At 32.7% G+C, this 18,143-nt stretch overlaps 1 protein-coding gene across 1 annotated transcript; it reads right to left on the bottom strand.

Moving 5' to 3' along the window:
- Positions 1-1,920: 1,920 nt before the first annotated feature.
- Positions 1,921-12,108, bottom strand: LOC126857444 (N-acetylgalactosamine kinase). The gene is made up of 10 exons (XM_050606878.1): positions 11,971-12,108; positions 8,795-8,968; positions 8,151-8,318; positions 6,956-7,163; positions 6,106-6,214; positions 5,718-5,875; positions 5,107-5,247; positions 4,592-4,706; positions 3,579-3,783; positions 1,921-3,109 (listed from the first exon to the last, which is right to left on the bottom strand). The coding sequence occupies exons 2-10, from the start codon at positions 8,953-8,955 to the stop codon at positions 2,932-2,934; spliced, it is 1,443 nt and encodes a 480-aa protein (XP_050462835.1). The 5' UTR covers positions 8,956-8,968; positions 11,971-12,108; the 3' UTR covers positions 1,921-2,931.
- Between the last annotated feature and the right edge of the window lie 6,035 nt (positions 12,109-18,143).

Here is an 18,143-nt window from a genome sequence, read left to right on the forward strand (position 1 = left end):
CATAGAGACCAAAACACCTTTGCATGTTCTGATGGAGCAAACGCTCCGGCTTTAACTTTGGCTACTCTATGGGACTAGTCGAATACACGCTTGCCTGACCGCTTTGTCGGGTCTATACAGCTATAGGATAAACCCGCAAGTTTAATTCAACTCTGCGCAACAACTCGACCAATGAGAAAGTGCAGATAGCTGCAAAATAATTTACGCGGACATTTTATCTGTCTATCGATTATTTTCGCGCTCATGAAATATTCAAATTACTCGTGAGATTCTCATTTTAAAGATAAAACTGGAAAAGAATAGAATAGATCGGTTAAGCTTAACTGGTGATAATACGGCCGTGCAATCGAAATAGAAAATGGAGAGCAAAAGGTTGAAAATGTGAAGGAAAGATTTATATAAAAGCTCCACACATACAAATGTACGAGCGCATACACACACACACACACACAACATTTCAGTTTTAACTTCTGACTTTGATTTACTTACGCAGGCTGAGTTTGTCCCAAGAATCATATCCATCTTATCTCGAGATGAAAAAAAAAGGAAACCAAAAAACTAAATGCGATATTTCTTTTCACCCAGTATGACTTTGTAGAGCCGTCTCGTCCTCGTGTTTTCGTTCTTTTTTTCGTAATTCGCGGCAGTAATACCGAGTATAATTTACAAGTATGCGGTACATTTTGTGTCATTATACCACATTCACGCGTGCTCTCGTTGCATGGTTGACCTTAGGTACATCTAGTATTCCCACTACGGCAGTCATTAAAACTACGTATTAACGTCTGACGCAAAATCACGGACGTAATGAGCACGTATGTAGAACAAACGTGGATTTTCTCTACTATAAAATATTATCATAGCATATATTATGCATATATATATATATATATATATATATATATATATATATATATGTGTGTGTGTGTGTGTGTTCATTAATAATAATAATCGAATAGTTAATTAAGTACGTTAAATTAAAATCGTGCAATAAATTTTGTATTTAAATATTTAGAAATTTAATAAATACTGAAAAGTAGATATTTAGTTTATTATTTATTTATATCGATAAAATATCCGTTTATAATATAAATATTTGTAATTACGCATATTTTTTATATTTTTCTCTATCTCGTGAGACATTTTTTCGCTGTAAATACGATGCATAGCTGAGATTTTGTGTATCATACAAAATTTTATTAAAATAGTCTTTTGAAAATTCTAGGGAAATAAAGTCTAGGTATGCTTGCTAACTATTCTTAGAATTTTCAGAGAGAGACACTTTTTTTCTGAGAAAATACACAAGAAGACCTGGTTGAAAGCTTCTAAATGATATATTTAACAGTAGTAATAAAAATATGTTTTAGAAAAGCGTAAAGATTGTTTCTAAAAGAAACTCTAAGTTTCTAAATAATTAAAAGGAACTCTATTAAAAATTAAAAACTAAAAAACTATAAAAATTGGTTTAAATAAGTTATTCAAAACTTTTAAAAAGTAAAAACTTACTTTGATTTACATATATTTCAATTTATTTAATTTGATTTAAATAACAATTTTGTAATTTAAATATTTAATATATATTCGTAAAATAAATAGATATAATCAAATTATGATTGCGAGTGTAAGATTGTTATATCGATATATTGTGCTTGACGCAAAGAATTATTTAATATCTCTAGCTAGGATTTTGACTTCAATTCTATTGAATATTTTTTTATTCTTATTGGAGTAATAACATCGACGCGATTGAAATCGAAAGTGACTCTTGAAGGAGCGGTACCGATGATTACTTGCCATAAAATTTATCGACACAGACGGTGAAAAATCAATATCCGTGTCAGACCTTAGGACGGTGCAGCATCCCATCGAATAAAAATTTTTCACACGTTTTTCACACGTCTTGATGACAATACATTTTTGTGAATAATAATTGCCAGTAAAGTTATTTAGAAAAAAATCTGCATTTTATTCGCGTTATTTTTCCATATCATATTCGTAGCACATATTATAATTAGATATATAGAACATAATAAAATAACAGATATAAATTATGATCATATATTTTTCATGAATATATTAGACTATATATACGCTTTAGTATGCAACACGTAATGGTGGCAATTTAACGTAGAAGTTTGTGAGTGAAATTTTGTTACAATATATTTCACCTTATCTCTCGTTATTCGTTAGCTAAACTTTCGCTATATTTCATTAGAAATTTATTAGAGATTTTCATCTTAAAGTTTATTCTTCATTATCATCCTTCTCTTGGAATTACTTATTCATCACCTAAGAGTGATATATTCCAGTGCAAATTTATTTATTCATAATTATCTCTTGCAAAAACTGTTATAATATATAAATGTCATATGCGAGTAATCATTTATATCAATTATCAAATATCGCGTATCTATAACTGGATGGTAAGACTTCTTATAGTTTTAAAATTGCGAATCATTCTTTTATAATTCTTTTCACATATTATTACATCTTTAGATAAGTCTAGAAAAAAAAATGAAAATTGATATGTTAATTTTTGGCATAATTATATAGCTGAGGATTAGTGTCAGTCTTTGTTTCGAGGATTCAGTGCGCTATTATATAAGACACTGCATATGAAGATTTAATGGCTATTATATGATAAACTAAGGAATTCATATGTACAGCAATTGAATGGCAAGAAGCATTTTTAGAAATACTATTCATTCAGTGACTGAAATAACCAACAAGTCAAAGAACATTGAATGGATACAGGTGCTGGTATTCTTTCATTAATTAAAATTTGTGATAAGAAACGAAAAAAAAAAACCAGGTCAGAGAGAGGGACGTGATGTAAAGTGAGGCGAGAAGAAAATAATGGAATGTCAATAAAGGGATGGAATAACGGGGTAAGGAAAGCCGCTATATTTATTATACCGCGGGTTTTACGATTCAAAACTGTGTTGATACAGTGTAAATAACAGCACCCTGATTCGGTGCCGTCGGAAACACCATATCCTTCAGCTCCGCCCGGTCCTTTGTACTGTTCTGATAGAGATCCGTTCGGAGAGCATCCACGAATTGTTGAACTTCGGTTTTATCAATAATTGCCACGATGCAACCGCCCCAACTGTATGCAACACGATTTGTTTCACTTTTATTACGAAACAAAAAAAGTGAAAAATGATAAACTAATATGAAACTAATAATAGTATAGAGCAATGTTTCAATAGAAATCTTAACACACTTTTGTGTCCATAAATTTTTCCTTGTAAAAGGTATTTTGTATTTGATAGAATAGAGAGAGAGAATTCCATATAAATTTCACACTTTCATTTTATCACGTGTGCATATTATTATATTTCATCAGAGCATATATTGATTACATCACACACACGCACACAAATATATATATATATATATATATATAATAGGAAGCAACATATATGATAAGGAGGGGGAGGGGGATATTACATATTAGATTAGAGACATTAGAGACATTAGAGACATTATAAACGAGCGAAAGCTCTCGGTTCTCGATCCAGGTATCTTTATATTTAAGTCACTTTAGAAAAGACATGCTTAAATACAATACTTACCCAGCTCCCGTGAGTCTAGCGCCATATGCACCGCGACGTATAGCTCTTTCCACGAGTAAGTCCACGCTAGGATGGCTGCACTCATACAGTTTATGGAGACTGGCGTGGCTCTTTGACATTAGACTGCCCAGATGTTGAAGCTTCTCGAGTTCCATTATGCCGCTTTCCTCGTTTATACGGCGAAACGCGAGCACTCTGCTAGCCTCTGTAAAATCAAGTTGATCGAGGCAAGTTTACTAGCTGCCATAATAATAAAGACCATGCTTTTTAATCTGACGATGACATAATGCGACAGCTGAGATATTTGCAGAATGTTTAATCAGACGCTAATCGATTTTATATTATTTAATATGTAGAGTATGTTGCATTGGAAAAACAAATAATTTTAAAATATAAAGTTAGCAACTATAATATTTATAAAAGAGAGAAAATTAAAAATATAAATAAAAAATTTTATATTTTTGCGAGTAGAACGTCAATTTTCTCTTATACAGTTAATTTCTCTCTCTCTCTCTCTCTTTTTTCTGTAGCATTTGACTTTAAAACGCGAGCTCGAATTGGCTTTTAAATTGTTTAGAAGACATATGACCATGAAGATAATTTATAGTTTCATAGAATAATGCATATATTTGATTAATTATTGGTATACTTTTATACACGCAAAGCGTTGCATACGTTGATTCAATTTGCAACTTTTAATGCTTCTTTATTTTATGAATATTAATATCAATAAAGTAAAAAATTAAGATAAAAAAACTGTTAAATACTTTTATAATTAGAGCAGTAAATGGGACAAAATGGCGTTCGCCTCTAAACTTTTTTAATAGCACAATTTTTTTTCTTTTTAACGAGCGTAAAGTTCGCAGACCAACTGTAGCGGGATCTTTTCGCTTGCGAAAAAAAAAGTTAAGTTAATGCATTAGCTTGAGAAACGGAAGGGTAAGCTCTCTTGATTTATTGGATCTAAAACTGCATTTTACGAATTACCAGCGCATGAAAATTGATGCTTTTACCTTGAAAAACGTGCAGTGCTCGCTGCTGCAGCTTGAACGTTTGCGAGGTATTAAAGGAACTGATGAGAGACGTCTTCGGCAATCGTTCATAGTCTGTACCAAGGCTCTTGCAGATCTACGGAGAGAATTTATATTTCATCGATAAAATATAGATACCTTTGATTCATCTATCGACGATGAGAATTTCCTTCAATAGCGAGCCATTTGACATGATTGAAGAGATTAATAGTATATAAAATATAGCTTTTTATTATTTTTTTTAAAACGTTCTTTCAGTTGACAATGAGATTCGTTTAATAGCCAATTAACATTAAGTGAATAGATTAATAATACATTTGAAATATATGGCTCTTTATCATTTTTTTTTTTTTTGTAGCGGAGTTTATAAAGTTTATAAAGTTTTTTTATAATGGGCTTTTTTAATAATCTCTAGGAAGATTCATGTCAAGATATTGTGCAAAAGAGAAATCTCGGTTCCTTTTTATGATATTTATTTAGCAGAATAATGTATATACCTCATCAAGAGTATACGGCTGCTCGTGCAAATCTGACATTACTACAGTAACCATCTCGTCCAAGTCAAAAGCGAGCTTCTCTTGAATGTCGATTAATCTTTGAATATGCTCCCAATCCTTATTTCTCTTCTTAGCTATTATCTAAGTACAAAAGAGAGATTTTATTGCTCAGTTGGGAAATGACAAAGTAATATCGTGAAAAAATAATTGCGTACTTCCGTAAGGTTTATATCTCTCTGTTCCCACTCACTTTGGATGAAGAAGAATGTTTTTGGAAAGCGAAGGAAATAAAATTAAAAAAGCCGTAGAAAAGCGCAAAAGAGAGCTTGAAAATATCCTGAATAAGCGAGTTGCATCGATCAATGTCTATCGAAGAGCGACAAGCGTGAAAGCGTAATTGAAAAACGTGTCTTGTTATTCCTCGATAGTCTCTTCGCGAGCATATTTGCAGATCTTTAAAGAGTTCAGCACTGTTCAAACCAAAAAGCTAAATCGAATCGAGCCGTAAAATTACGTTTCATTCTAAATCGTTATACGCGAGTAATAATATTTGCACGTAACGAAAAATTCTTTCTTCAAATATCATCAGTCATTAATGCTGTCAACAATACCTGTGCAGCTAATCGGCATTCCGCAACTCTGAGATTGAAGTCAGTAGTCGAGGCTTTGTTGTGATAAGCTTGACTATGCGCTATTACAAAGACTGCGTTCTCCGGTAATGTTACGTCGGTGGCACGTAAGGGATTAAATTCAATCAACTTAGCAGAACCTTTATGAATAAACGAAAAAATGAGACATTGAAGTTCTTGTAATATATTATACGAGAATTTTTAATTTTGTATTTAATTCTGCGGCTAAATAATTACTGTAAATTAAATTAATTTAAATTGATTCTATAATTTTATTTTTCTTTTTTTTAATTTTTTTCTCAAATATTAGCTTTAATAATAGTTTGACATGCATAAAGTATCTAATAATAAATAATAAAATCATAATTACCAGCTTTTCCGAGAAAAGCGATGGCCTGATCCATTCCTCCACCTTGAGTCCCGATATGTCTCTCTGCTCGAGCACTGATAGTTGCTAATTCATGCTTTGACAATTGATGCTACAATATCAATACAAATACGGGTGGAATGATAATATCGGCTCGTGATTTTAATTTATATTATCGATTTATAAAACATAGTTAATAGTATCGAGAATCGGAAGAAAATTAAAGAAGACTCTCTCTTCTTGTGAAACAAACTTAAGATATGAACTCTTGAACCAAGAAATATGAACTTAATTTTTATAAGAAGCCAAGAGAGAGACAAGATAATGACGCACATAAAAATAAAATATTAGAGAACTATCTCAAGGATATCGTCGCATCCGATATCCATTTGAGCAAACCGTTAAAGAAATAAGATCTATATTCCGAGACACCGACAAGGAAATAAAAGAATGTTTTATATGACAGCGATCGGTAGTTTGATCTTGGAAACACAATAAACATCTCCCTAGTTGATAAGAAATACGTTTTTTTTTTATTTTTATCCCATTCGTACAAATCCATAAAAGTCTAATTGGGGATTAACGAAGGGCTACTAGGGAAACTTTGTGTCATAATAAAAGAACAAGTCTAAAGATTAAAACTAATTTTTTATCATTCGCGAAAACAATTTGTTATTAATTAATAGTCTTATTTTTTATAAAATAAAATTATTTCTTATAAAATAAGACTAATTAATAATTAAAAATTAACTATTTCCGCGTAGATACTAAAAAATTTTAATTAATTTTGCTTTTTAATATAAAGTAAAGTGCGAAGTTTGATAATATTTAACATTCTGCGTAAGATAAATACCTGACTGGCATGTAGGATTGAAAGGAGTGCGGCCGAGACGAGCGCACTAGAACTCGAGAGGCCAGAATTAGGAGGAATATTGCCCCATACCGCAGCTAGAATTCCCGTAGGGATGGACTCTGTCGGGATTACCTCTAATGCTCCTTTTACACCGCACAAAAAATATTTGTACCACGCTGGTCCGCTCTCGCTATCGCTAATACAAGATCTGAAATGTGCAACTGCGTTATGCGGCTTATGTCTTATATAGAATTTTGACTGTCATCGAAATTGATATAACGAGATCAAGAATCTCAGCGTTATCTGATTCAATCGGATTTATTCCAGAGAAATTCTGTCTCTCCCTTCCTATTTTCCCCCCATTTTTTTACTACATACAGTTAACGTATATATAATATGCGATAGATAATGAAAAAAAAAATAAAAAATAAATAAAAAAAAAATAAAAAAATAAAAAAAAATCGATAATGAAATAGGTTTGTTTAGTTCGCCAGCTAGCGATAAGTTATATGCCACCTGGCATTGGTTGCCCGTCATTGAATAATGAATGAGATTAAGAAAGTTCGTATTATCTTCCCGAGTATTATACCGGGAGCAAAGAAAGCGCGGAGGAGGTAATTTAATAACAAACGAAGAGCGGGGTTAAGAGAAAGCGAGAGAAAGAGCACGGGTGTCACCTGCTTTCTTTACATTATGCGTAGCGCGTAGTCCGTTAGCCGCATCTGTCATTTTTTTTTTTTTTTTCCCGGGGTTTTACACCGTAAAGTAACAATTTTAATTTTTATTTGATTTAATTATGCGGAACGAAAGGAGCCGTAGGGATGTTATCTCAATCACGAACGCGCACGTGCACTATATAAGGATAAAGCGAGCATAATTCTGGCTTCAGTGTAATAATCCAAGATGGCCGCGGTGAGGGATCAAGGGCTTAAATTGTTAAGGGGTTATAAGTGCTTATAAGTGCTCGAGATTGCAACTGCTAGATACATATATATATATATATATATATATATATATATATATATGTATGTATATATAACAAGAGAATGTAATAAAGCTGAGAACATTTTTTTAAATAATGTGTCGCATATAAGCTATTAAAAAATTAATTAATAAAGTTTCAAACTCTGTCTTGTTTAAAATATTAACTGACGTTGTGTTTGCTTAACAAACTCTCATTGAATTATATACCCACCTCACATTTTCGAAACTGCATTGAAAGTCCTTATATTTAGGATCAACGTTGGTGAGGTAAATATCGTTATGTTTTGACAATGCCACTGCAACAAGGATATCTTGTTCAATGGCCATTGGACAGACAGCATATCCGCAATAATCGATGTGCTCGCCTATTAAATTCACTCTGTAACATGTGCACGATACAGAATTATTCGTAAATGTTTCTATTATATTGCCAAAATAATTTACGGTACAAAAATCTATAAAACTTTTCATAAGATGCTAAAACGTGTTACAAAAATTAGAATACAAATTTAGCTAATAATTCTGAAAGAAATTTATTATATACTTTTTTTTTGTATATATATAAAAAATTAATTTTATGTAATACTCGATGCTTGAATTATGAAGCATTTGCTGCTTCGAAATACAACAATATTAAAAATAATGCGGAATATGTGCACTCTGTATGATAGAGCAAAATCACTTGATGATCGGATAAAATCAGATTTAAATTAGATTTTGTCACCCTCCGTGTGGACTAAAGAAATTTTGAATGATAATATAAGCGAATTCCGCTGCGATAAAAGCAAACAATTGAGACTCAAGTAAAATATAATCTCGTCACATAAAAAAAAAAAGAAAAAAGAAAAAAATTACCTTCCTGGCACTCGAGCGAAGAAGGAAGGTTCCACATTGTATTTCGAGACGAAATGGGCGGCTAAAGTCTTTAAACGTGGCGAAATATCGGCGGTGGGTGTCAAGATGGGCACAAGGTCATCCACTTCGACGACATGAGTCCTGTTAGCTTGATGGGACATTTTTAACAGTCAACTACGCAGAGGCGTAAGAAAATCTCTTAGAAGCGTGTAAGATTCGGTTTCGCCTAAATTAATTCGCATTATTTGCGAAATCGACTATTTCTTCTGGTAGTTTCATTATCATTTATGCTGCACGATTAGCTTAATGAAATCATACCATTACAGATGATGCGATTGTACAAATTATTGCGCGATTGAATGCTTTCTCTTAGCATTAGCGGTAATTACGGTACTATTTCAGCTACAGTGGATACAATTGAGTGGGAGTATGCATGTAGCAATCCTGCTACGTAATCTCAATTTAAGCCTCTTATTTCCAATGCAACTATGATATCACGAAGAAACACACAGAAGATATAGATATTGTAACTATACAATAACAAAGTATAAATAATTTATATATGTATGTAATATACAAAATACAATTAAAAGTGTTCAATTTAAAAAAAAAAAATATTATTATATATTGAAACCACATGAAATTGCTGTGTTGATAATTTTTATACTTTTTTATAATTTTTATCAAATTAAAAGGCATTTCTCTTTAAAAAATAATTAATAGTCATCCTTTGTGAAACCGTCACACTGCGATCATTTATAAAACAAAGCTTTTTATAAGATGAAAAAACTAAGCGCATAATAATAAATAATAATATACATAATAAAATCTCTCTTGAATTTTATTACATGATAAAGCCGCTATCTTTAGTGGCTCCTTGCTTTTTCGTTCAAATGTCCATTGAGGTCGCAAGGTATTAGCTCCTTTAATTCTGGGAAATGATATTTGATGAAATAACGTTTAATAATAAAATATATACACACAGCGCGAGCTGGCTTGTTACATGAACCGCATAATAAATCTGCTTTGTCGTGAAATTATTGACGGATTAATGCCACGTCGTGGACCAAACAAAATTTGCGAACCTATTGATACGTAAAGATATAATTACATTTACATTGTTTTTGCATTGAAAGTCGAACAATCAGCCCCGAGATACATTATTATTATTATTAAATGACGTTTCACCTTTACGAATCACTCAAACTTCTTAGAAATATACTTTAAAGATGTTTATTTATTCGCCTTCGTTCGAGATACTGCAGACGTAATGAAAACTTCCTTATTATAACAGCAAATAAGATCTTATTTGCAGCTTGCATTATCGAGCTCACAGGTCTAATATTCTCTTTGTTAAATGATAAGATATATAAATCCGGTTTAATATAAACGATAATGATAAATTGATATGATAATAATTATCATGATCATTATAATAATTATCGACATGATCGAACTTTAATGCCATGCATATAGTAATTTTGCAGCAACTTTTAATGTCATTGAATGCCGCCTATGATTGAATTAATATTTGTTATAGTGCATACGTTGCTACGATGCATGAAGAGAATCGATCGCCTGGTAATTCATTAATAAATAACCGCCGAGTTTTGATATGAGAACAAAATGGGTGAGAAAAAAATGGCCTTAATGTAATTATATAAGATCTTATCTTAGATCATACATATATAGTCATATACGTATAATTAAATTTGAAATTTAGCCTGATACGATCTTATTTTTATATAATCATATTTGACTAGATGTATTTTCGTATATAATCAGAGTTAGCCGAATATGATTAAGATAAGATCATATCGCGACAATATCCGGATTTAATTATAGCCGGATCATATATCACGTGAAATTTCGGATTTAATTATATATATGATCTCATATATAGAATTACATGAACTCATTTTTTCGGGATATCTGGCTTATACAATTGGCTACATTCGCGACTGACATTTTTATTTTTTTAGAGAGAGATATTTAAATAAAGAGGATGGTGTGAGCATTCTATATTATAATATGCAATACACATACACAGAATACAATATCTCGTATTTTATGTGAGATCTTTAATATAGACTTATAACTATTTTTTGAGCCAGAATGCAAAAGCATTAGTAGCTTATATAATACAGATTACCAACAAAATTTAATCGATTGTAAATTAAAATGTCAATTTGGTCAGAAGTGTAGTGGTTACATGTTAGTTTTTAAAAGACACACACATATCTTACAAGTTGTTGTTATGTTGTGAAACTTGTTACGTAGTTTCATAGAACATCTGTTGCTAATTCCGAGCGATCGTAGATTTATCATATAATCTTTTATGCATAAGAAAAAGTTCAGATGATACGACTATATATTGCATCACGAATGATATATATATAATATAATTACGTTTTCGATAAAAATTATAATTATTTTCTTCTCTTCTGCTCTCTTGAAAAACATCAAACGTATTAAGAAAAACGATATTTCTTTCATTTAATTATAAATAATGCAAGTAATCAATAAAAGTCAAAGACCCTCCCCATCTCTTTAAAATTCTTTTCGCTTAAAAATTCTATTAAAGTTTCGTAACGTAAAACATACTGTGGATCTTCGCGACTAAGGAAGTTTTTATAATGAGAAATCGTTTATGGCAAAGAAAAATAAAATTTGGATCAGATTAGGAAAATAAAATGAAATATATTTATTTTAACATCAATATAATACTAATATCAATTTAATATATTTATATAAATGTAAATTTTGAATTTTTAATATAAAAGCAAGTGCAATATTATTATGTCAATAGTAAATTAGTTTTTAACAATAAAAAGCAAGTCTGAGAAATCCGAGAATAATTGCAATAATATTATTAATATTATTATACAATTATAATTGTTGGAGTATCGTTTGATTAAATATCGCGATATTTGATTAATTAATTGACATTGCACGCGCATTATTTTGCAATATACTGTTCATAATAGAACCGTATGATGCGGGTAAGGTACGATATAATACGAACAAGCGCGCGCGTAGAGCTGTTCATGCGTGATTACAGCTGCGCCGGTTGTGCCGCGTCAGCTGTTCGTGTGTCAAAAACACTGTGCAACGGTGGATTTTAATAAAGCGTTTCGGAATGCGAAGAGAATTTTTGCAGATTGATAGGAACATACCTCTTTCTGCGACTATTCGCGACGGCTTACTGAATGATACACAATACGTTATCGCCGTTGATTAACCTTATCAACACGTGATGCGTTTTTTCTTGGTGACGCATGCGAAGCCCGGACCACGACTACGGTCCATCACTTATCGATCTGTACATCTCACCAGGGTACGGCATGCCGTCGGATGAGTCGCTGCTGCAAGTGTATTATTCGCCATACTGATTACAATGGCGGGTTATTTGAACACATTCGTGATAAACGTGGAATATAATTTGAGACTTGATAATATTTATTAATAATAAAGCAAAACGTCAACTTTTATTTTCGCGCAAAAAATTTAAAAAATTGCAAGTAATATATTTGTAATAAATATTGAATTCATCAAACTTGCTTTTTTTAGACATTTGTTTAATTATAGATTTTATCAATTGCATAAGATAATAACATTATGCTTGCTTTTAGTTTAAATTTGCTGTATATTAAATTGATATTAAAATATAAATATTTCTATTAATATTTTCTATTTATTTATTTATTTTTTTTTAATTATTCTATTTATATTTTTGATAAGATTTCTAATTTTATCTAAACTTCTTTTTATTCTAAAAAAGAGAGAGAAAAAATATTTTAACAAAATATTTTTATCTATCTGTTGTATTTTAATCTATTTATCTCTCTTAAAATAAAGAAATAAGATCTTATATCTTCTTTTTTTTAATAATCAATGAATACTGTTTGTTGCAAGAATATACCATTTGTTTAACAATATATAAATTTTAAAAAAAGATTTCTCTGTTATATTTTATACACTCTTTATATTTCCTCTGTATTTTACATTTCAACAGAAGTTATATGATCGGCTAATAATCAAAATTGATACCGTCAGTCAGTAAAATGCATGGTATTACAGTCAATTATCTTTAGCTGATTTTATTAATAATAGTAATCGATAATATTATTACTGATAATTCAATGAGAATATAATATTGGGAGATATCTTGCATAGTTATTAAATGTGCTGAATAAATATATTACTTCTATTCAATCGATAAAGCAGACATACCGAGTATTGATGTTTCCACATGGATAATCTCCTTGTTATTGCTTGATAATAGTTGTTTGTTTGATCATGTCTATATCTCATATATGCCAAAGGATCAGCTTGTATAAAATTACAATTATTAGTAACAACAATATATTATCCAGAAATTTAGATTTAAATTTAAATTTCAAAATTTTTTTAAAATTAATGCACAAAATGATACTAAAAAAATTTTAAAGAGTATAACTTCAAATATAAGTTAAGTTTCAAATAAAGCACAGAAATTTAAGAATCACCTTACACAGCTTTTTTTCCATACGAAAATTCTACGTACTAATCTTGAGTAATATTGAAAAGGACTTTATCCAAGATCCTAGATTATCGTATCCCCATAATCTTGCCAGCTTTACCGATGCGACTATCGCATAATGAAGTACTGCAGTCTCGGGAATTAGAAAACGGGTTTAAATCTCACTCGCGCAGTTCGCGCAATTTCGAAGAGAAAAGAGGAATACGTATTCCGGAGGAGCGGCGCGAGTACAAAAGCGCTCCTTATATCATTCTCTTGGGATTAAATTGCGTTATCGAAGAAGATGGTAGGCAGTCAGCACACCATAATGTATGTTGCCCTCGAGGCAGAGTCGAACACGATCAGTTTGAGTGAAATGAACCGTTCAAAGGGTACTTTCCTGAATTTTTATGCGATCTGCCGCGCGCAGCCAATTCGAATTACTCCGACTTTGTTGGCGACGCTCGTTGCGAACGGATTCGAAATCATGAGAAACTTGTTAATTAGCTATGTAGTTCTTGAGAATGTCTCTGAAAACACGAATCTATTCTTATGTTTTTTTTTTTTCTGGAAGAAATTACATGCTTCATTAAATTAAAAAAATATATATACAATATGTATATATATTTGTGTCTATATATTATATTACATATATTTGTATATATATTTGTATATATATTATATATATTATATATATTATATATATTTGTGTGTATATATATTATTGTGGATCAATATTTAAATTTTGATACACATGAGTGACTAAATGTCAGAGGTGCCTAAATTACCTGTAATCAAGAGTCATAAAATTATACTTAATTTTTAATTAAGTAAATAAAACATATTAAAAGTTGTAATCTAAAAACGCCTATGATATTCAGTCATTCGTATTTATTCTCAAATTTCATCGAAAGAGGTTGAATATTGTTGAAGCGTAGGAAGCTGCGAATGAGATCATACACGGTATGATTGAAATGTACTTCTGCGTAACGTTGCGGAGCGGAGTTTCCATGTCGTTGAATCCGCAGCGCGAATCGCGAGCCGATTTCATTAGCGTCGCATTTGGCGTGCGCTCGTCAAAATTGCAGCAGCAGCCGAGGCAGCGAGGGGTTTAAGTGAAACAGCCATCATGCAGACGGTGGTGAAAAGGGGAGTGGTTGGTGGTGAAATAGAAGCCGGCGGCTGCTGCTATGCGACGGTGGGAAAAACCGGGCCAGTAATCTCCGCTCACGGCTCCACTTCTGCGTAATTTATTACGACTTGCTGAGCATCCCGCAGGGTCGAATCCAACTTTGGACGGCGAAGCGCGCTTTCTCGCCGGCGCGAATCGAGGATTTATCGTATAAAATAGAAAATGAATCGTAGAACGGTCGGCGATATCCTCCTCATCTCAAAGAACGAAAGGGTTTGTGGAAATAATTGATGCAAAATCCAGCGACTACATTGCGGTACTCTTTATAGTCTCTGTAAAGAGCAAAATTTAAGTCTTATTAATATAATATTTTTTACGCAGGAAAAATGGTAACAATAATTATATACAAATTTATAATCGTGCAGATAAATTAATAACAAAATGAAGAATGACAATGTTACGTAATTTTATGTAAGGATTTACAAGGTATCCCCTTTCAGGCGCAGTATAAAGCTCGAACGATGTAAGAACTTGGGTGTGTGCGGTGCCCGCGGAGGGTGCATCCCTGGGCGAACCGTATAGCACGTATTATACGAGGGTGAGGGTGATCAACAATGGCGGCACGACCTCAGGAGGCTCCTCCGTTCTCCGTTCCCTGTTCCCGACGCCATTTTACGTTGATTACGATGCGGTTAGCTCCTTCCAGCCTCCCGCAACCCCTCGAATCCCTCACTCCATCGCTCGGACTGCCTTCCCTTCCTTTCACCCCTTCTCACCCCCGGCATCTCTCTCGCCCAGCCCTATCCACCTCCGTTCCTTCCGAGGCACTTACACACAATCGACTCGGCCAACGCAATCCATGCTTCTCGCCGGTCGCTCGTACTTAAACGCTGCGGTCCGTCCTGCCGGAGGTAAGAACAACTCGGCAGCACGGATCAGCGACTGATCTATGAGATCTTTGTCATGTTTACCGAACGGCCCGCCGGACGTCTCGTTTTAGTCTCTTTTGCTCGACGATATATCGCGTGTGACGAGGCTCAACAAGAGCAATGCACGACAAAATCACGTAACTTATATTTTGAAAGGTGCTAAAATTACATTGACACATTTAACATAGCATTCTTTAGCGAACAATATATTGAGTTATCACAAGATATTTTACTAATTCGTTTTGTTTTTAAATTTTGTCAAAGAAAATTTTTATTTTTATTTTAATTATTATATTTTGCTTAATAATGACTTATAAAAATATAATTATGTGACAAAAATATATTGCTATGTAATTATAAAAAAGAAAGAATTAAAAAATTAGTATGAACCCCCGTACAGGGCACGCTGTGAGCGTCGTGTCGAACGACTTATCTCGTGACTTACGTAGCAAAGAAAGTAGAAGTGTAAAGTGTAAGAAGCTCCTCGAACAGCGAATAGTGATTTGTTTAGAAAAAATATCAGAATTTTTTATGCACGATAATTTATATTGACAGATAGAGACTTTAGAAATAAATCTGGAAGAAATTTTTTTTTACAAACTTGAAGTCGATTCTGCCTTTCTTTAATTCTAAATGTTTGGGAAGAGCGTAGCATGAATTATAATAAAGAAAAATGTTCAATAAGATAGAAGTAATTTCTTGCTTCGCCGGCAGATTCATTAAAGGCAACACATCTCCAACTTTACTCGACATATCTATTCCGGAACATAAAAATGCATGTAATTTGCCTCGCTAACAACGACAATAACAATTCCACGTGAGTTATAGCTTTAATCCTAATAGATCCGATCTTTATGATTCCGACCTATCTTGTAATGGATAAGTTTGGCCCTTGGAAGACAAAGTAGAAACTAGGGAAAATATGAGAGATAGTAGATCAATCTCTGACAAATGCTGCGAATTGTATTCTTCTGTTAGTTTTTGTCGAGTTGGCTAATATCTTCCATATCATCGAACATGAGAAATAAATATTACGGTTCATTCACCATCGTTATCATCTGGTTTATTAAAACCTTCCAACTCCGATATAACGAGATTGCTAATAATATGTTGTCTAAAGAATCAAATATATAATTATAAAAAAAAAGAATTAAAAATTAATATATTTATATATATATATATATATATATATATATATAATATACTAATTTTTAATTTTTTTATAATTACATAGCAATATATTTTTGTCACATAATTATATTTTATAAATCATTATTAAGCAAAATATAATAATTAAAATAAAATATAAAATAAATAAAAATTTTGTTTGACAAAATTTAAAAACAAAACGAATTAGTAAAGTATCTTGTGATAACTCAATATATTGTAAAGAATGCTATGTTAAATGTGTCAATGTAATTTTAGCAGCTTTCAAAATATAAGTTACGTGATTTCGTTGTGCATTGCTCTTATTGGGGTGTCCACAAAGTACATAATTACAATCGCGCGTTTCAACAATCGAGAGGAATTGTTGACGAATCGTGCTGGCAAAACGGTTGTGGAAACTACATAGCTTCCTATCTTGCGAGTACACTGGTGACAACAAGAAGCTTGAAGAGGATAGGGAGAGATGACAAGAGGGCGAGTTGGACAAGATTACGAGCGACATAAGGAGAACGAGGGAAGATGGAGAACGAGAGAAGGAGAATCAGAGACAAAGTGAAATGCAAGGGATATGGAGATGCGGAGATAAATAGAGATAGATATAGAAATCAAGATAGAGATAGACACGGGAAAGGAAGACGAAAGGCAAGGAAGGAGAATGGAGGGAAGGGAATAGAGATGGGGGAAGAGATGTGCACGTAACGTGACGGACGTCGCCTGAAAGCTCGTCCGAGAGAGCGTCATGACGCTCTCTCGGCGGCGTCGTCGTCGTTGAGGTTGATTGTCGCAGATCTTATTATCCCCCCCCCCTCCTTGTTCTAAGGAGACCACGACCGCAAGATTGTGTACGTATACGCGCCTGTACACACACACGCGCTCGCGCACGTATCGCGCGCGCGCGTGCGTGTATGTTGCGAGCAAAGGGTAGGTCGTTGGAGGAGGGTGGCATCTCCCTTCGTTCTACCCCACCGGCCTCCTCCATCCTCCCCAGCCCCAGGCTAACCTTGTTAGCGCTAATGACGGACTCTGCCGCGAGATGCGCGCGAGCCAAGGCAGGGACGTATCTCTCGTGATTCTCGCGGGGTGTTGTAAGTCGAAGATAGCGGCGATTGATCCATGAGATATCTCGTTGTGTTAAAGTTGGAATAATCATAAATCGTTCGTAGTTTAAACATCTAAAAATTTCAACCTGAAAATTAATTAAAACGTTAAACACACTTCTTAAGCTTTTCCATATGTATTGAATTATAAATCTCTGTAAAGATACTGGATACAATAGCAGCATAAATTATATTTTCTTAATTTTGATTAACTAAAAAATTCGTAAGCAATGTACATTGCTAAACAAAGACATACACTTTAAAGTTTAATATATATATATATATATATTATATATATATATATATATATATATATATATTATATAAAATAATTATAACATGCGAAGTATCGTGAAATCTGTACATGTCATTTTTCATGAAAATTTCAAGTTATCGCGTTAATGAGTCCCCAACGCATTCTGTCCTATTGTAGGCGCGTTTTACGACCAACACGTTCCATTACACAGATCGTTGACAGCAACAGAATTAGATTCTAAAGGGGACCTGTATTCGAAAGGTGCTA

The sequence above is a fragment of the Cataglyphis hispanica genome, chromosome 21 (genome assembly GCF_021464435.1).
Source record: "Cataglyphis hispanica isolate Lineage 1 chromosome 21, ULB_Chis1_1.0, whole genome shotgun sequence".
NCBI lineage: Eukaryota > Metazoa > Arthropoda > Insecta > Hymenoptera > Formicidae > Cataglyphis > Cataglyphis hispanica.